Genomic DNA, 19,914 nt, shown 5'->3' with positions numbered 1-19,914 from the left:
ACATGAAAGGAGACGTGTAAACACAGCCTGTGTCCATGCAGAGCCTGTGGCTTGGTGCTGGCATTCCCAGGAGCAAAATCACTGCTCATTGAGCAAGAGCCGGAGAGGCAGAAAGAAAAGGAAAGGGCACAGGGTGACAGGGGAGGAGACACCATTCCCAGCTGCACGCCCCAATTCCAGCACTTGTTCCAGTGCTCTGGAAGGAGCAGCAGAAAGGGCTGGGAGCAGAGGTTCCCAGCCAGGCTCTGCAGCAGGAGCTCTTTCCACACCATTTCTCCATCCACGCACCTCAAGGAAGCTCCGGCTCATCTACAGCTCCCCAGACGGACAAAGCTTCCCCCAAACCCTCCCCTGCTCCCTGGACAACCGCAAACCACTTGTTTGCTGGAGCTGAGCTCTCTTGGCAGCCTGGGAGAAGCTCCAGGTGTTTGATTTTCCATTTCAAGGTTCCATGGAAATCGAACGCACCCTTGCTTGGCCCCAGCAGAGCTGCTCCGGCCCAGCAAGGGTTTTCCAACAGGAGGAGTGTGCAAGCACAGGGAAGGGAGGGAGGGAGCAAATATTAACTACACCTGTGCTAGTGAAACACCCAGGGCCTGGCGAGAGGCAGTAAAAGCCAAAAGCAGAGGAGGGAGCTCAGCCTCGTTATGCAACCTCGTTATTCAACGACCACAGAGACACCCTATAGGGGCTCTTTGTTTGCAGAGGGAAAGGAGAGAAATACCACCAATATCTGAGTCACAGGTTCACCAAGAGGCTCCAAAGACATTTTCAGGTGGAAACTTTTGCAGGTTCACATGGTAATTTGGGAGGACTGGCTAATCCCCTGGCTCCACCCACCACCCTGTAACACAGCTCCTGCTGCTCTTGCATATATAGATAGGTATGGCCCTACACCCGGCTGCACACACCAGAGCCCGGACACAGAGCAATCCTAAACTTTCTTCCTCCCTGGCTGCCCTCCACCTGCTCCCACCATGAAGAAGGAAATACTAACCCTGGCCTTTGCTCGAGCCGTCTTTGTGGAGTTCCTCTGCACGCTCATCTTCGTCTTCATCGGGCTGGGCTCGGCGCTGAAGTGGCCGTCGGCGCTGCCCAGCATCCTGCAGATCGCGCTGGCCTTCGGGCTGGCCATCGGCACCTTGGTGCAGGCCTTCGGCCACATCAGCGGCGCCCACATCAACCCGGCCGTGACCATCGCCTTCTTCGTGGGCAACCAGATCTCCCTGCTGCGCACGCTGCTCTACGTGGTGGCCCAGCTGGTCGGGGCCATCGCCGGCGCTGGGATCCTCTACGGCGTCACCCCCGCCAACACCCGCGGCAACCTGGCCATCAACGCGGTGAGTCCTGCCCGGGATCTCCCCTCTTCCCTCACCTTCCCCTTGGCATCAGCACAGAGAGGAGAATCCTGGGGATGGATCCTGAGCGCTCTGTCCCGCACGCACGGCGGGCTGGCAATGGGACGGGAGCGGAGCCGAGCTCTGACATGACGGCTTTATTGTGCGAGTGATGAGTGGGATGTTTTTCCCTCCTGTAATGAGGGCTTCCTCTGTCCCGAGGGCCCCGTGAGTCACTCGCACCATTGAGATATTCCTGAGTGCCGCCTCTCCACCTGGAGATTAGCGCGGGACAGGAGCCGTGCCAGCAGCAGGGGGAAGGGAGGGAGCAGAGCCCAGTCAGACCAGTATGGGCAGGGGGAGCAGGAGCCCACTGGAGCCAGAGCCCTGGGGGAGCTGGGAACGGAGATGGGTGGGGAGAGTGGTGGGCAAGAGCTGGAGAAGGAGCGAGGGCAGGACGGTGTTGAGGGGCCCCGAGCAGTGGGGGCTGCTCCCAGGGGAGGAGGGGGGACAGCAGAACCCTCTGAGATAAGCAGGAATGAAGCACGGCCTGAATCCCTTGGGGCAGTGCTGGAGAACATCTGCAGTGAGAGTGGTGGGGCTGCTGCTCCAACCACGGACAGGCCTGGGGGCAGCACAGACGTTCACTGGGATGAGGAGCTCCAATGCCTCTCATTCCACAGGTTCCACATCCCAAATGAGCCAGATTTAGATAAAAAATGGGCTCTGGTGGGTTGAGTCACTCTGTCCTTTCCGTGTCCAGTGGGGTCGAGTTCCCCTGAGAGTCCCCAGGGTTTTGTGCAGAGTCACTGGGACAGAACAGCCCATCCCAGGCCATGACCTTCATCCCAACCTTCATCCTCCATCCCATCCCCGCTGCTGCTCATCCTCCTGGGCAGGTGCTCCAGGAATTGCAGGGTACAACAGGCTGCAAGGATCAAAGAAATGCAGGAAAAAAGGGATTTGTTGGGAAAGCACCCAGTGCTGTGGTGACAGGGAAATGGAGAGAGATGTGGAGAGCCCAGGGAAGGGACAGGCTCAGGGGAGTGACAGATCTTGGAGAATTGCAAAGAAAGAAAGATCATTTCTTTCCTTTCAGAGAAGGAGCAGGGAGCTCAAGCAGGGACTGGGCAGGGGCCCTGGGGTTTTCTCCAACTTCACCCTCCCAAACCTCCCAGCAAAGCACCCAGGAGCCCTCCCGGTGGTGCTAAGCCCTGTGAGGGTTAATTATTGTCGCTCTCATGGTTCCAGCTCAACAACAACATAACCCCAGGCCAGGCCCTGGTGGTGGAGATCATCCTCACCTTCCAGCTGGCCGCCTGCATCTTCGCATCCACGGACAACCGGCGCAGCGGCGTCGGCTCCCCCGCACTGTCCATCGGCCTCTCCGTCACCGTGGGCCACCTGGTGGGGGTGAGTCAGGGGGTCCTGCGAGCACAGAGCTCCCCAAAATGTCCTCGAGGAGCACAGAGCTCCCCAAAATACCCTCAAGGAGCACGGAGCTCCCCAAAATGTCCTCGAGGAGCACAGAGCTCCCCAAAACGCTTGAGCAGTTGATCTTGAGGGATTTGCTCCGGAGGAGCAAACACAGGAGATCTTGGCGTCTTTCTTGGGCTCTCTGGAGCAGAGACACCATTGGGGGCCACCTCAGTCCCTGCTCCCAAAGGGTGGCTCTGATCTGCTCCTTAACCCAGGGCTCTTTCCACACCTCCAGATTTACTTCACCGGCTGCTCCATGAACCCTGCGCGCTCCTTCGGGCCTGCCGTCGTCACCAGGAGGTTCAGCCCCGCACACTGGGTGGGTGTTGGTGGCACTGGGGACAGGTGGGGGCCATGTGGGGACAGGGCAGGGACTGCCATGGGAATGGTTTCAGAGCCCACTCCAGGCAGGAAGGCTAAAAAGGGGCTGAAGAAGGAGGGAGGTTTTGCCCCCTGATGCATCGGGAACAGTGAATCCCCGGGCACAGCGCCAGCCAGAAATGAACCCATCCCAGGCTAGGCTGGGTGGGGACAACCTAAAAACTCATCCAGTCCCACCTCATGCCATGGGCAGGGACACCTTCCACCAGCCCAGGGTGCTCCAAGCCCCATCCAGCCCAGCCTTGGACACTTTCAGGTGCGGAAATCAGCCGTGGTGCCCTGTGAGCACCACTGGTGCATTATCAGAGGGGAAGAAAGCCCAGGGAGGAACCCAGCTTGGCCTTTCCTCTCACCCAGCACTTCCTGCAAGCTCAGCCCCACACTTACAGAGCAGGTTTGGCCCTCAGTGAGCATAGGCTGGGGGGGTTCAGCCCAGGAAGTGTCTGGAACGGGTATTTTCCTCTTTGCATGGCAGGGAGGGAGGGAGGGAGGGAGGGAGGGATGGATGGATGGATGGATGGATGGATGGATGGATGGATGGATGGATGGATGGATGGAATCATGGATGGAATCATGGATGGATGGATGGATAGGGATGGATGGAATCACAGATGGAATCACAGATGGAATCATGGATGGATGGATGGATAGGGATGGATGGAATCACAGATGGAATCACAGATGGAATCATGGATGGATGGATGGATAGGGATGGATGGAATCATGGATGGATGCATGATGGTGCCACGAGCAGAGCTGGAGCAGCAGCCCCAAGAGCTGCTCTCACCACGTCCCTGTTGCTTTCCAGGTGTTCTGGGTTGGGCCCATCCTTGGGGCTTGCTTGGCCTCCCTGCTCTACTTCTACATCCTGGTTCCCTACTGCATGAACATGTCTGACAGGGTGGCCATCATCAAGGGCACCTACGAGTCCGAGGAGGAGTGGGAGGAGCAGCGGGAGGAGAGGAAGAAGTCCATGGAGCTGACCCCACCATAGGAGCAGCTGGCAAAGCGAGGCTGAGGGAGGGGAGGAAGGCCCACCCGTGGGCTCGTGTGTGCCCCAAGCCAGGCCACCACCACACCCAGCTGCAGCTGCTGACTCTTCATCCAAACCTTCCCATCCCGGCCCCCGCGGGTGCCGGAAGGGTGCCGGGGGCTCTCTGTGTGTGTAAAGAACCCCTGCATGAGCTCTAGAACCTCTCCAGCTTCCCCTCAGCCAGGCCCTGGCACCCTCGGCTCCAGCCCTGCACCCTGGCACACCCCACACCGGGGCACCTGCAGGACCTCACCTGGCCCAGGGATGGGAACACCTGGGGGAAGGGGAACAACTGCTTAGGGCAGGGGGGCGCAGCTACCCCCAGCCCAGGGGCTGCTCGTAGATGCTTTCACCTTTCCTGGTGCTGGGAGTCCTTTTTATTCCCAAAAGAACGAGACTTTTTGGATTCTGTGTTGAGATCTTTGTATTATAGTTTATTATTTATTGCAAATAAAGGAAAGTTTAAAAAAAAAATAAAATTCCTGCGTGCAAATCAGCTCAAGTCTCAAAGCTTAGGGGGAAGAACGGATTGAGCTGGACACAAACTCATCCCAGAGGGTCACGGAAATAGCAAGGACTCAGACCCTGGATCCTGTGGGAGCTGCTGGGTTGGGAGGGGAAAACCTGAATCCTGGGAAGGATGAGTGGGTGCCTGTGCTGGAGTGGGGAAGAGCAGAAGGTGCAGGGCAGCTGGGAATCCATCCAGGGCTGGAAGGAGCAGGAATGATCTCTGCAGTGCGGGACAGCTGGGATCCATCCAGGGCTGGAAGGAGCAGGAATGATCTCTGCAGTGCGGGAAGCTGGGATCCATCCCAGGGCTGGAAGGAGCAGGAATGATCTCTGCAGTGCGGGACAGCTGGGAATCCATCCAGAGCTGGAAGGAGCAGGAATGATCTCTGCAGTGCAGGGCAGCTGGGAATCCATCCAGGGCTGGAAGGAGCAGGAATGATCTCTGCAGTGCAGGGCAGCTGGGAATCCATCCAGGGCTGGAAGGAGCAGGAATGATCTCTGCAGTGCAGGGCAGCTGGGAATCCATCCAGAGCTGGAAGGAGCAGGAATGATCTCTGCAGTGCGGGACAGCTGGGAATCCATCCAGGGCTGGAAGGAGCAGGAATGATCTCTGCAGTGCGGGACAGCTGGGAATCCATCCAGGGCTGGAAGGAGCAGGAATGATCTCTGCAGTGCAGGGCAGCTGGGAATCCATCCAGGGCTGGAAGGAGCAGGAACAATCCTTGCAGTGCAGGGCAGCTGGGATCCATCCCAGGGCTGGAAGGAGCAGGAATGATCCTTGCAGTTCAGGGCCCCTGGGAGTCCATCCTGGGGCTGGACAGAGCAATCCTTGCAGTGCAGGGCAGCTGGGATCCATCCAGAGCTGGAAGGAGCAGGGGCAATCCTCACCTTTTCCATCCTCAGTGCTTCCAGCCCTTCCCACACGGCCGGTTTGACTCCAGCTGTACCAGTTCTCCCAGACAGTTCCGTGGGTGCCCTCAAAAAGTGACCCACAACTCCCCAGCCCCTCACCTGTGCCAAACCCACACCTTCGCCTGCCCTTCTGCTCTGGCCCTGCTCTTCCAGTTCTACCACAACCCTCTGCCAGAGCAGCTCCTGGCACAGGGACACCGGCACAGGGAGACACCAGCACAGGCACAGGGACACTGGCACAGGGACACCAGCATGGGACACTGGAACAGGCACAGGGACATGGGGAGAGGGACAGGGACACCAGCACAGGGACAGGGACACCAGCACAGGCACGGGGACATCAGGACAGGGACACCAGCACAGGGACACTAGCATGAGACACTGGAACAGGCACAGGGGCATGGGGAGAGGGACACCGGGACAGGGACGCTGACACAGGGACATCGGCACAGGGACAGGGACATCGGCACAGGGACACCAGGACCAGGACAGGGACACCAGCACTGGCACAGGGACATCGGGACCAGGGACATAGGGACAGGCACAGGGACACCAGGACAGGGACACTGGGACAGGGACACCGGCACAGGGACACTGGCACAGGCACAGGGACATGGGGACAGGCACAGGGTCACTGGGAGAGGGACACTGACACAGGGACATCAGCACAGGCACAGGGACACTGGCACAGGGACACCAGGACAGGGACACGGGCACAGGGACACCCACCCCAGCCCCTCCTCCTGCTGCCCAGGGAGGTTCCCCCCACAGAGCCACAGGGAGGGGGAGGCTCTGCCCGGGGAGCTCCCCCATCCCAGGTTCAGCTCCATCCCAAACCGGAGGCTCTGCCCTGGGCACTCCCCCATCCCAGTGCAGCTCCATCCCACCTGGAGGGTCCTGCAGCCCTGGCCAGGGCAGCCCCACCTGGATTTTGGCACCCCTGGACCTACAGTCCCTGCTGAGCCTGGGGACAGCACTGTCACCCCCCCTGCTGTCCCCAGAAAGGGTTGGGGACAAGCAGGAGGAGGAAGGGAGGTAGAAGAACCATTTGGGTAAGGAAATTAAACCCTGCAACCCCCCCAAGTGCCCTCAGGATGGGCTGAGGACTCCCCCACACACCTCAGCTTCCCCTTTTGAGGGATATTCTGCCACCTTCCCATGGGGGATGAAAAGAACACCGGCCCTGGGGAGATTAAAGCAGATCCCAGAGACCCCTCTCAGGGGCTGGGGCAGGGCAGCGCCCCCAAAACCTGCACCCCCCCAGTGTGCTTCCCCTGCACCCCAGGACCCTGGGGATGGACCCAGTGGGTGCACTCAGCCCCCCCAAACTGGGAATCTTGGCCATCCCCTGGTTCTGGAGCTCTGAACCCCATCGAGAGCAGGGATGGGAGAGCTCCAGTGGGAACTGGGGACCACCACAGCCCCCCCCCCCCCCCCCAGGTGTGCCCAGCCCCCCCAGTCCCTCCAGGTGATCAGCAGCAGGGGAAGGAGCCCGGGCTGGGCGTGAGCCCTCCCGAGATGAATCAGAGGCTCCTGCACCTCCGGCTCTGTGTCAGCACTAAAACCAAACAGGGCCCAGCCCTGAGCCCAGCTCGGGCACTGCCGGGGGGGTTTGGGGTCAGGGGCGCCCCAGAGCAGGGCAGGTGCAGCTGAACCCAGCAGGACCCCTCAGAACAGAGCCCAGAGCTCCTTCCCCGCCTGCTCCCCTGGGCCCTGAGGGTTTGATCCAGGCAGGGAGGTGAATTCAATCCAGACTCAATTTTGGCATCCAGCAAACCCCGTGACCTCACCTGGCCAGGGCAGGGCCCAGGGCAGGGCTGGGAAAGGACTGAGGGCCTCCCACCCATCCTCACCTGTCCAGGAATGGCAACAGCAGCACTTGGAAACCAATGGAGAATTTATTATTGCTGCTTCTCTAACATTCCAGCTTCTTCAGACTCATTTTTAATTAGATTGGAAGGCTGGTAGGCAGCAGTGCCCCACTCACTCCTTGAGCAGAAATTGGCTTTTTATGGAAAAATTCACCTTTATTTCAGCAGAAACAGCAAGGCCAGACACAAACCTGTGTGTTCACACTGACTAACCTGCAGTGCTGTGCTGGTTTTCCTGCTTCCCCCTAAAACAGGAGTTTCCATTCCATTCCATTCCATTCCATTCCATTCCATTCCATTCCATTCCATTCCATTCCATTCCATTCCATTCCACACCTCTCCACCATCGTTTGGGGTATTAAAAGCTGAATTACACTTTATTACCAGCTTTTCTTACCCTAATTTAAACGTTTCTCACCAGGTGAAACCACTCCAAAGGCACCTCATTACCATTCCTGGGTGGTTCTGCTCTAATTAAGGGTTATTCCCTGAACGTGCCCACGAGCAGCTGCTCTGCTCTAAGAAGATTTCACAGATAATTCCTCACTCCTGAGTACCTTTTCCATCCTCAGGTAATCACTGCTCAGCTTTAAAAAGTGGATTTTTTTTTTTCCTGGAGGGAGGACAAGCCCAGGATTTTCACAGGTTGCAGCAGTCTGGAAACTTCACATTTTTAATACATCAAAGGGATTTCAGGTCTATTTAAGTCTAATTTAGAGAGATCTCCACCAGATAATTTAAATTCCCTGAACCTCAATTTTCTGGACAGGGGAAGGAACCAGGGCCATGAGAAGAAGCAAAATTCAGTGGAAATGGCCCAGTTAAGGATTTTTCTGTGGGATGCAGGAGCTTCTTTGGTTTTGCTCCTTGCAGAGGGTGAGGACCAGAAGGGACAGAGCTCCACATCTGGGGCACATCCCTTCCACCTGCTCCCAGCTCCAATTATTGTGCATCCCTGAATGTTTCCCTTGAATCCTCAGGTCCTGGTTTCACCTGGAAGCTCAGCCCAGCTCGCTGGGAAGATGAGGAGAAAACACCCCAGGAAATCCCAGAGAGGGAGAAAAGCATCACAGAGGGGCTTGAATCCCAGCTGGGAAAGCCCAGGGAGCACCTCCCTGCTGCAGGAGGAATTCCAGGGCTGCTCTGGAGAGCCCCAAGCAAGCAGAGAGGAGCCCAGGAGCACAACGAAGGAGCTGAGCCAGGGAGAGAACTGAGAACACAGAACAGAACCCAGAATAGAGAACAGAACCCAGAACTCAGAAAAAAGAACACAGAACAGAACCCAGAATACAGAACAGAACCCAGAAGTCAGAAAAAAGAACACAGATCAGAACCCAGAATAGAGAACAGAACCCAGAATAGAGAACAGAACCCAGAAGTCAGAATAAAGAACACAGAACAGAACCCAGAATACAGAACAGAACCCAGAACTCAGAACAAAGAACACAGAACAGAACCCAGAATAGAGAACAGAATCCAGAAGTCAGAATAAAGAACACAGAACAAAGAACCCAGAATACAGAACAGAACCCAGAAGTCAGAATAAAGAACACAGAACAAAGAACCCAGAACTCAGAATAAAGAACACAGAACAAAGAACCCAGAATACAGAACAGAACCCAGAACTCAGAATAAAGAATCCAGAACAAAAAACCCAGAATACAGAACAGAACTCAGAATAAAGAACTCAGAACAACAAACCCAGAACAGAGCTCGAGGCTCCACACCAGGAAACTTTATTCCTGCAAATACTGACATTTCCAGAGCATTCCCAGGGCTGAAATGGCCCTGGAGAGGAGTGAGCTGTGACCCAGGAGCAGAGCCCAGCCTGGGTGGTGGCATTAGTCATGGCACACGCTGTGCCAGCACCCACCTCCTCCAGAGCCTTCCTCCTCCTACTCAGCCTCTACCCAGCCTGTTGTGCCATAGCATCCCTCGTTAGGAGCCAGGAAACAGCTCCCAGGCCACCAAGGGACAGCAGCCACCCTTCCTGTTGTCACCCCGGCCAGGAACGCGGCCTCCGCCTGGGCAGCACCTCCTGCAATTTGTGTTTGGCTCCCTGGCTCAGTTCACGGGGATTTGGGGGTCAGGCTGGGCACCCCCCGGTGCTGCCAGTGCCACCAGTGCCCTGCCTGGTCCCCACAGTGCACTGAGACCCCAGTGTGCTTAAAATTCATGCAAATGTGAGAGTTGCCCAAAACACACCCAGGACATTGAGGAGGTGAAGGGCTGGAGATGTCCAGAGAGCAGGGAGGGCAAGAGGAATCCAAAGGTGCTTCTGTTCCCACTAAATACCTCCCACAGCCCCCCAAAAATAACCTCTTTAATAACTCCCAACTTTAATAAGTCCCAACTTTAACAAGTCCCAACTCCTACAGCCCAAAAAACGCCTCTTTAATACATCCCAATAAGTTTAATGAGTCCCAACTTAGCCTTTAATAAGTCCCAACTCAACTCTAATAAGTTCCAACTCCTTCAGTCCCTTCAGCCTTCAAGCCAGAGCAGTTGGAAGTTTTTAGCAGGTGTCCCAAGGTGGGGACCAGGAGGGGACAGGTGTCCCCCCGCCCTGGGTGCTCCGGGAGACCCAAGGGTGCCGAGGGCATCTCCTGCTGCCCTCTGCTGGGATTGCCGTGGGGACAGGAGAGGAGGCCAGGAAAACCCTCCCAAAACAGCCCCAGCTGGGGGAAAACCCCTCTGCGGTTTCCACCCACCCTTCCCAGAGCTGAGCCTCAGCACCCCATGGAAATGGAGGTTCCTCCCTGGGGACTCCGTTCATTGGCGCTGCCAGCTCTTCCCGCTGCCAAGTTTCCTCTTGCTCAAGGTTTTGCCTCGGCTTTCCAGGATCTGTTTGTTCTTAATCACCCTCCAAACAAAGTCCAGGCGGCTCCTCTGAGGGCTGCTGGTGATGGCATCAATAAAAATCAAGGGTAATAAGAAGGGAAGATAAAGGCGCCCTGCAGGCCTCAGCTTGGCCTAACAAAGGGGCTTTGTTGGGAAAGGTCAGCTCTGGAGCTGAGAGGGTTTCCCAGGCTGGAGAAAGCAAGAACCCAGCAGGCAAGGAGGGGATTGAACTCAGCTTTGTTAAACTGCAGCCCTGGGGTGAGGTGTTGGAGCTGCCCCAGCTGCTGCAGCCAGGCTTTGGGCTGGGTTCCTCCACAACAGGAGCTCTCCAAGCTAGGTGCTTCCATCCAGTCCCAGGATGGGCAGGAAAAGGAGGACAAGACCTCGAGGGTCCTCTCCATGCACAGAACCACTCGGGAGAACTGGGACCTGATCCATGGCAAAACAACCCCTGAAAAATCACCAGGAACCCGCAAAATAAACCAAATAAATCCCCTGGCACGAGGCCTCCAGGATCCAGGCCCGGCTCTGCCACTTGACATTAATCCTGCTTGGCAAAGGCCACAGGAGCTCCTGTGCCCAAAGCAAGGTGCAGCTGCAGGTTGGGATAAAGCCCTCTTGTGCAGCCAGGATTAAAAATGGGGATGAAAACAAACTTAAATGTCCAGCACAATCGGCCTTTTCTAAAGAGTCAGAAAGAAAAAAATAAATCGATTCCTCTTCCCCAGCAAATCTTTCAGCTTTTACCAGTGGGGATTTTTCCCTCCTGCCCAGGAGCTGGTTTCTCTGGGGACAGGGCAGCTGGTTCCCTGCCATGCAACCAAAGAAAATGAGCCCTTTCTCCACTCTTTTTATTTTAATTCCTTATTTTTTAAGCTACTTATCCCAACTGCCAATTGTTTCCTCACCAGGAGCCCCCCGTTTGGAGATCAGAGTCCACAGGAATTCTGAAATTCTGTTATCACCCTCATGGGGAAGGGATATAAAACTGAGCTTGTTTTCTTATCTCTTGGAACAGAAACCCCTGGTGTGTTTCGCAAAGGAGCCCTGTAGGAACAGTTAATCAGTGGATAAAAGCGTGTTGGGTGTGCAAACACAACCTTATCCCTCTGCTGACATCAGGGCTTGCATCTCCACGGCTTTGCCCTGGATTTTTGCCACATTGTGTTTGGATGTTGAGCTGAGCTGCAGAGCTGGGCTCTCTCTCTCTCTGCAGCAGCAGAGCTGTGCTGGGCTTTGCTCATCCCTCCTGCACCATCCAACCCCCAGGTGCTCCTTTCTTTCCATGGAAACAGGGGTGAAACTGAGAGCTCCCCTCCGTGCAGCAGCCACCCTGAGCCCCGGGTGCAGCAGAACAAGGTCTCAGCGTGGTTAACTGTCAGAACTCAGTGCATCCCTCTGCGTGTCCAGAGCTGGGGGGCTCAGAGACCCTGGCACACAGCCCAGAACACCTGGGGGTTTGATTAGGACCCCTGGAGCAAGTTACCAGCTTTGTATGAGGACCTGAAAGTCACAGAAGTTAAAATAGTATAATAATAAAATTATCACAGGGTGAAAATGGAGATTTTAGGATTTTTTGGTATGGAGGTTATGGGGACAAGATGGAGGAATTTGGGTGTGTCCAGCCCTTCTTCTTCTTGTTCTTGGTCTCCATTTTCTGCTGTGATGGTGGCACTTTGGGATTGGTTTAGAGTAGAAGTGCACTGTCTAACATAGGTGATAGGTATTGGGCATTAAGTGTAAATATTGTACACGTAGCTTTTAGTATAAAAAACTGACACCACCTCAAGGGCTGGAAACAATCACCAGCTTTGTGTGAGGAGTTACAAGCCACGAGAGTTTGAGTAGAATGACAGTGAATTATCACAGGGTGAAAATGTAGAATTTTGGGGGTTCAGGAGGCAAGATGGAGGAATGTGGGCATGTCCTGTCCTTCTTCTTCTTGTTCTCCATTTTCTGCAGTGATGGTGGCACTTTGGGATTGGTTTAGAGTAGAAGCTCACTGTCTAACATAGGTGATAGGTATTGGGCATTAAGTGTAAATATGTTTTACATAGTTTGTAGTATAAAAGGACAACACCTCCTTAGGGTGCAGAGCAGACTTCTTCTGGGCAGAAAGAAAATTTTATAGATAAGAATTAATAAACAACCTCAAGACCAAAAAGTGAAGAGTCCAGACTCGTTATTCAGCCGCGTGGGCCGAAACAGAGACATCCTATGTCGCAGAAATCTTTTCATGAAAAAATCATTTTCTTAGGATTTTTCCTCCTGAGAAGCTGAGAGGCCTCAGGAACAAAATGTAAACAATGGTTATCTGCTGCTGTGGAATGCAACAGGTGCATCTGTGATTGGCCCATGTTGGATGTTTATAATTAATGGCAAATCACAGCCCAGTTGGATCAGACAGAGAGTCGGAGACAGAGCCTCTGTTATCATTCTTTTCTATTCTCAGCTAGCCTTCAGATGAGAACCTTTTCTTCTATTCTTTTAGTATAGTTTTAACGTAATATATATCCTAAAATAATAAATCAAGCCTTCTGAAGCATGGCATCAGATCCTTGTCTCTTCCCAAACCCAAAAACCCCTGTGAACACGGTCACAATCCTACACATCTCAGGGCAGCAATTAACAACCAGCAACCCAAGAGTTAACCAGAGCCCCCCCAGGGCAGGGAACACCCCCCACCCCGGGCAGGACCCCAGACCACCCCTGGATGAGCCATCCTGGGATAGGCAGGAACGAGATCCAGCAGCAAATCCAGCACTGGGCTCCTTCAGCTGTGGCCGACGCTGTTTAGGACCAGTTCTGGTCTCAAACCCAGCCCAAAGGGGCCAAACCAGGCTCTGCCAGGGATGTCTCAGGTGGAGGCTGCTCCTGCCCCAGCTGGGGGATCACAAATCCTCCTGCCCCACGTCTGAGGATGGTCAGGATAAATCCTGCAGCTAGATCTGAACTCTGGGCTCAGGCTGGGGCCAGAAGAAAGACCCCGAGGGGCTGGAGTGAGTCGAGAGCCGGGATTGGGGCTGGGGAAAGGCTGGAGCACCAGGGAAGGGTCTGGAGAGCTCCTGAGGGACCTTGGCAGGGCTGAGCCTGGAGAAAATGAGGCTCAGGGGGGACCTTGTGGCTCTGCACAACTCCTGACAGGAGGCGACAGCCAGGGCAGCTCAGGCTCTGCTCCCAGGAAACAGGAACAAGAAGAAAGTGCCTGGGGAAGTTTAGGTTGGGAAATTTCCTCACTGTAAGTTTGTCCAGCCCTGGCACTGGGGCAGTGCTGGAGTCATCACCCCTGGAAGTGTCCAAAACCCGCAGGAATGTGGCCCTTGGGGGCCTGGTTAATGCTGCTGATGCTCTCGGAGGTTTTCTCCCAGCCTGGATGATTTCTGCACCTTGGGAGCAGGAGGGCTCAGACAATCCAAGGCAGCCAAAGAGCCGAACTTCCCATCTCCATGTAAAGGAGCCGAGGCTGAAGGGTCCTCACGGTGCAGCTGCAGCTCCGGGGCTCATTCCCATCCCCGGGGAGAGCAGGAGCTGCAGCCAAGCCTCGGCGGCTGAGCAAACACGGGCGGCTGCTGTCCAAGCAGGCAAGTGAATCTGGAGGCACAATTTGTCATCTAATTGCAGCCACACCCCCCGGGATTAATTGCTGCATTTGAATTCAAAGCAGGGCAGATTTACGGCCCCATCAGGTTTCATCAGCCGTTACTGGTGATTGATGCCCAGCTAAAAGCACTGCAAACAGACAAAAAAGGGCCCTAATAAGGTTTTTTTTTTTTCCCAAAGTTAGGAGTATTTGGGTTGTTTGATCATCCCCAAACCTGCAAGAGAAGGGAATTAAAGCCTTGGCCACATTTGCTCCAGATTGCATTGAAGAATTTTGGCCCAAATACGGGGTTTTTTTCAGAGTTAGGAGTGTTTGGGTTGTTTAATCATCCCCAAGCCTGCAAGAGAGGGGAATTAAAACCTTGGCCACATTTGCTGCAGACTCCACTGAAGGTTTTTGGCTCGTGCACCAGGGGAAGTTGCCTCGGGAGGCTGTCTAAGATTTCCACAGAATTATGGGCAGGAAGAAGAGTCAGGGAAACAAAACCCTGATGCTTTTCCACATTCAAAGCCAGAGGGACATTTAGCAGAAACAAACTTTTAACCAGGATAAACCATTAACTACCGTCTGCCTCTGTCTCAGATAAAGAGGGGGAATTAACCCCACCCTGCCCCAAGATCAGCCATTGTGAGGCTGCAGCTGTGTAACCACAGAGGTGCAGGGTCAAAACCATCCCACAGCCACCCAAATCCATCCCATCCCACAGCCATCCAAAACCACCCCACAGCCCTCAAAACCTGTTCTCAGAGCTGATGGTGCTCAGAGCTGCCCCAGTTCAGCTCCTGTGTGGTCCCAGTAAGCACTGGTGCTGGGCCCTGAGGGCCTGAGGCTGCTCAGAGCACCCAAGGGTTCCCCAAAAACATCTGATAGTACCCAAAAAAGTCTTTTCTCCATAATGGAAACCACCTTTCACTGCAGGGAATGGTGCTGGGAGCACCCAGGAGGGTGAGGGAGCAGGAGGGGCCACCCAGGAGGACCAGAGAACATCCAGGGAGAAACAGGGGTCACTGAGGAGCTCCAGAGTGTACGAGCATCAGGGGGTTGCATGGTCAGGATGGATGGAGACAAGAGATCTCTGAAGCCAGGTCGTGGAATTTGGGGTTTATTGCAAAGGGCCAAGTGCAGGGCCCTGCTGGGAGCTGCCAGGCACAGCTGGAGCAGGACTGAGAGAAGAGAGGGGGAGAGAGGATGAGAGGCTGAGAGAGTAAAAGCATAAGAGCATAAAAGGGGTAGGAGAGTAAAAGGCAAGAGCTAAGAGCTAAGAGAGCGAGGTTCCCGTTCCAATACAATAAATCTTCTGTGTTGAAAATTATAATTCTCACTAACCAATCTAGTACAATACACAAATCCTACAGCATTTCCATACAGCCTGTAAGAATCACTGCATTACCATACTGTGTTACATTTTAAACCCTAGAAACTCCTCTCTGGGCCCCTTCTGCCAAGCTGCAGGGTCTGCTCTGACCCTTGGGCCTGTCTGCAAGCAGAGGGTGTTGTTCCATCAAAAGGGGATTACCTTCAGCCAGCCACACCATTGTTTTCCCATTGTTCAGTAACTGAGGGATCTCAAAGCTTGCTTTTATTTCAATCTCGCTTATAGTTTCCATATTCTCAAAATCTTTTGCCAGACAATCATATTGATAAGGCTTTCCTGCTTCATCTTCCCCAACACAGAGAGCAGGAGAAATCAGCAGGGAGGGCCAGGGACCAGAAGGAGCAGCCAAGGAGGACTCAGACCCCAGGTGTTTCAGGCGCCGTGGGCTCAGCCAGGTGCGTCCCACGCCCTGCTCCACCCACCAAGGTTCAGCAGAAGAGGTGAAATGCACCAGTTCAGCCAGGTGAGAGCACTGAGCCTCCAGCCTGACCTGCAGGTGACCCCAAAGAGCAGCTCCCAGTGATGAGGAGGAGCAGGGACACCAGCAGAGGGGTCACCATGGCTGGGGACCCACCAGTGTCCAGATCCCAGGAGTGAGAGCCCCATGCTCAACCCCAAAGACTTTCACCTGCAAATCCCATTTTCTCACCCATCTCCCAGCCCAGCAACGGGCTCAAACTGTTTTCTGCTCCAACCCCCAGTGATGAAACCACTTCCAACTCTCCAGGCTCATGTCCAAGTTTCCCATGGGCAAAGCCTGTCCTTGGCCCCCTGTCCAGTGTCCAGGATCATGGACATTGAGAGCTTAGGGAAGGTGCCTGGGGACGGAAGAGTGCTGGCAGCTGGGGACAGGAGGGACCTCACCCAGTTTGTCACCAGCAATGTGAGAGGAGTCATAAATCCATCAGAAATGGGGATCCACCACAGAGATCAGCCTGAGCTGGGTTTTGGAGAGGGCCCAAGTCTTGGCTTCTCACAGCTCAACCCATCAGGTCCCACTGTTGGCACCAGCTCAGCTTCCCATCCCACCCCACTGCTCCTCCCTAGCACCAAGCCTGTGGGACATCAACTCTGAGATGTTTCCTGCCAAAACCCAGGCACAAAGGGGAGAGGAAATAATCCCCAGCCCTTCAGAGAAAGGGCTTCACCGAAAATACCCGGTGAGAACACAGAGTTTCGCTCTGCAGTGGCCCCTCCCTTGGCTCTTCAATACCTGCAAAGCAAAACAGAAAAAAAACAGCCCAAAAAAATGCTGATACCAAACCCAGGCACTCAGCGTCACAGGGGAGGTTCCAGGTGGAACCAGTGACCCAGGGAGGTTTTTCTTTGCCAGATTTGCCTCGGCCACTGTGGCATCTCCAGCTGTAGTGGGGAGGAGGAGGCCACAAACTCCTTCAAGGGGAAAATGGGGGTGAAAAGTGCTGATTCCCAGTGCCCTGGGCTTGGATCCACAGCTGGGGGACAGATGGGGACGTTCTCCAGTCCCTGCCCGGGGTTTGAGCCTGGGCTGGGCTCTGTGGGCAGCAAAGGCCTCTCAGAGGAGCCAAGGGGAAGCCAAAGCCTTCATTCTTCCCTGTTAGCCATAAATCCCCTCAAAATGAAGCATCCCCTGGGTGACCCCACCCCAGCAATCTGGGTTAAATTTAAGAGCAGGTTTAAACATACACTTGGGCAGGGACGTGGAATTGGATTTAAGGTCCTTTCCAACCCAAATCATCTATGCTTCCATGACAAACTCATCGTGTTCCCAGCTTGATTTTGGACAGTCCCAGCAGGACCATGTCCCACCATCCCCATGGGAACAGCCCTGCCTCCTCCTGCCTCTCCCCACTCCTGGAGATCAGCTCACCCTCATGAGAGCTCCTGGGGAAAAATGGGAAAAGGGCTGGATGGGGACTGGATGAGAGTTGATGGATGTGGTATCTGGACACATTCCAGGAGTTTTCCCTCATCAGCTTTTTGTTCCTGCTCCATCAGAACACGATGCTCTGGTAGCCTCAAAGCTGCTGCTCCAGGGATGTTCCCAGAGCCAGAGTTTGACCCCAAACCGTCCCAATTCGGCTGTGATGTCACCGTGATGTCACTGTGATGTCATCAGGACGTCCAAGCAGCCCCCTTGGGGCCTTTCCTCCTCAAAAAGAGGAATCGCCGCGGTCCTTGGAGGGGCAGGACGGGAGTTCTGGGAGCCTCGAAGGGAGGAGGAGGGGACGAGGATGGTGAAGGGCAGGGGAGGAAGAATGGGCAGGGGAAGGACAGACAGACAAACGCTGCCACCTGGTGTCCGTAAAAACCTGTCAAAGTCCTGAACCGGGATGGATTCAGCTCCGCAGGATCCCAGAGCTCAGGGTCCTGCCTGCTGGGCTCCTCCAGCCCGGGAGAGCCACCAGCAGCTCCATGCAGCTGGGAAAGGGAGCGTGACTGAGTTTGCTCGGCGTGGGGAAGCACCGCGTCCCAAAGGGCTGCAGAAAATCCCCATAGGGCTGTGGGGAGAGGGCCCCATGGGACATTTCCTGAGTTCACTCCAGCACTGGGATCCACGGGGAGAAAACCACACGAGGAGCATGGGCTGAGCTGAATCTGCCCTCCCCGAGCTGCCACCTCCACAGACAGCACCGCGGCCTCCCGGGCCGGGGGACATTGCAAACGGCGACACCGTGAGCTAATTCGGTGGCGTTAATTACAAACATCCCACCCGAGTGACGGGCAGCAGAGGTGGCCCTGTCCTCCCGAGATCCCGCTAATTAATGTCCCCCTTCCTCCCTCGGGGGATGTCAGGCTCCCTCCAAAGGCCGCGAGCGGCCCTCATTAAAGGCTCATCAGGATGAGCGTCCCCCCAAACACCGACCTTATTTTGACAGTGGCAGTAATTACAGAACTCTCCGTGCTGGAATGACAATAATTACCCAGGCACGAGCAGAAAGGTCCCGGTGGGGGGAGAGCACAGAAAGCTCTGGAGAAAGAGGAAAAAAGAGAGAAATCGGCACCTGCACCCCCATCTCTCCTGGTGGGAGAGACAAGGCCCAGCTCCCCAGGACTGGCTCTTGTCTCCCGCTGCCTGGGGGAAAAGGCACATTCAGACCCACAAACACCAAACCCTGGACATTCTTCCTTGGCTGGAAATGCCCCAGAGATCCCAAACCTGCCCTGGAAGCCCCTCCTGCCATCCGCACTGGGAATGAGGAGCCCCCAGGGGCCCACCTGGCCCCCAGGTGGGGAGAAGCTCTTGAGGGAGCTGAGGGCTCTGCCCTGGGCCCACCTGGGAGCCCCCACCCTCCTCCAGGCCCAGACCCAGACCCAGCTCTTTAGGGTTGCCCTGAGTTTTCCTCTTCTCCTTTTTCCTTCACTGGATTCAAGGATTTGAAACAAACAAGCCCAGTTCCTATGGGACACCCTGGAAAACTGAACCAATGAGTTCCACGTGTTCCCAGATCTCCTGGGCTAAGCCTGGATGTCTCACGGAGATCCAGAACTGCAGCCCCCCATGGGGCCTCCTTTCACCCCCAAATCCCATAAGTCACAGGGAACATCCCCAAAACCACAGGGAACATCCCGTAAATCACAGGGAACATCCCCAGTTCCCGGTCTGGACTGGGGCAGCCACACCAGGCTGGGATCACAAGGGGGATCTGCCTGGCTGAGGAGCTGCAGCAGGAATTTCACAGGGCAGGAAGTGTTTGGAGACACAAATCATTGGTTTGTGCCTTTGCTCTTTTTCCCTCCTTGTTTGTTTTCTCCAGTGAAGGTGCTGGAAAGGGAAGCCCGTGGGTAGAGGATTCTGTGCAGGACACACTGTGCCAGCAAGAGGCCGCCTCACCTGAGAGGAGGAAACCCACAGGTCACTGCTTTGGTCCAAAAAGTAGGGAGAAAAAAAAAAAAGAAAATATAAGAAAAACAGCAACAATAATTTAAAAAAACTTCATTGAAGGCGTCAGTTGGAAAATCCACCAGTGAGAACATTGTCTGCAGCAGCCCCACTCCAGAAAAGCTGTAATGATTCACAGTGACCCATCTGAGGAAAAGCAGGATACCTGTGACCCACCTGTCAGCTCTGGGCATCCTCCAGACGAGTTTAAAAGCACCAGGGAGGAGAAGAATTCAGCCAGAACCAGCTCGAAGGAGGAAAATCAGATCTGGTGTGGAGGGAGCAGCTCAATCCCCAAGGTAGGTGCCTCTTCCTCCCTCTGTTCTCCCAATCTCCAAAGGAATCTAACCAGGTGAAGAAAGCATTTGGTGATGGGCAGCAGAAGTCTGGTTTTTGGCAAATAAAGGGTAGGAGGTGGCATTTTATTCCTGCAGAATTTCTGAGGTGCCCAACAAAAATAAGGAATGTGAAATATGAATAAAACTGCCCATCTGGAAGGTGCTTTTCCGAGCAGTGGGAAAGTTCTCCAGCGCTGTGGTGGTAATTCCAGGATAGAAATGTCACCCCCAGACAGAAAAGGGAGGTTTGGGACAAAGCTCATTGCAATTTTATCTTTGGGTGCTGTTCTGCATGCCATGTGCCCACGGGGAGGGTGAGGGTGGGTTTGTCACCCCAATCCTGCCTCCACTCTGGGCAGGGACTGTCCCATGGG

General features: G+C 54.8%; 1 protein-coding gene across 1 annotated transcript; it reads left to right on the top strand.

Moving 5' to 3' along the window:
* Nucleotides 1-907: 907 nt before the first annotated feature.
* On the top strand, nucleotides 908-4,642 carry AQP5 (aquaporin 5). The gene is made up of 4 exons (XM_063147784.1): nucleotides 908-1,340; nucleotides 2,589-2,750; nucleotides 3,052-3,135; nucleotides 4,006-4,642. The coding sequence occupies exons 1-4, from the start codon at nucleotides 978-980 to the stop codon at nucleotides 4,189-4,191; spliced, it is 795 nt and encodes a 264-aa protein (XP_063003854.1). The 5' UTR covers nucleotides 908-977; the 3' UTR covers nucleotides 4,192-4,642.
* The last annotated feature ends 15,272 nt before the right edge of the window (nucleotides 4,643-19,914 follow it).

The sequence above is a fragment of the Melospiza melodia genome, unplaced genomic scaffold, assembly GCF_035770615.1.
Source record: "Melospiza melodia melodia isolate bMelMel2 unplaced genomic scaffold, bMelMel2.pri scaffold_51, whole genome shotgun sequence".
Classification (NCBI taxonomy): domain Eukaryota; kingdom Metazoa; phylum Chordata; class Aves; order Passeriformes; family Passerellidae; genus Melospiza; species Melospiza melodia.
This window is presented reverse-complemented; position numbering and strand designations above follow the sequence as displayed.

Excerpts from the sequence above, each read along its gene's own strand:
- AQP5 (XM_063147784.1), top strand. The coding sequence starts at position 978 with ATGAAGAAGGAAATACTAACCCTGGCCTTTGCTCGAGCCGTCTTTGTG. Across the intron at positions 2,751-3,051 it reads CCGTGGGCCACCTGGTGGGG|ATTTACTTCACCGGCTGCTC; the intron begins GTGAGTCAGGGG and ends CCACACCTCCAG. Across the intron at positions 3,136-4,005 it reads GGTTCAGCCCCGCACACTGG|GTGTTCTGGGTTGGGCCCAT; the intron begins GTGGGTGTTGGT and ends GTTGCTTTCCAG.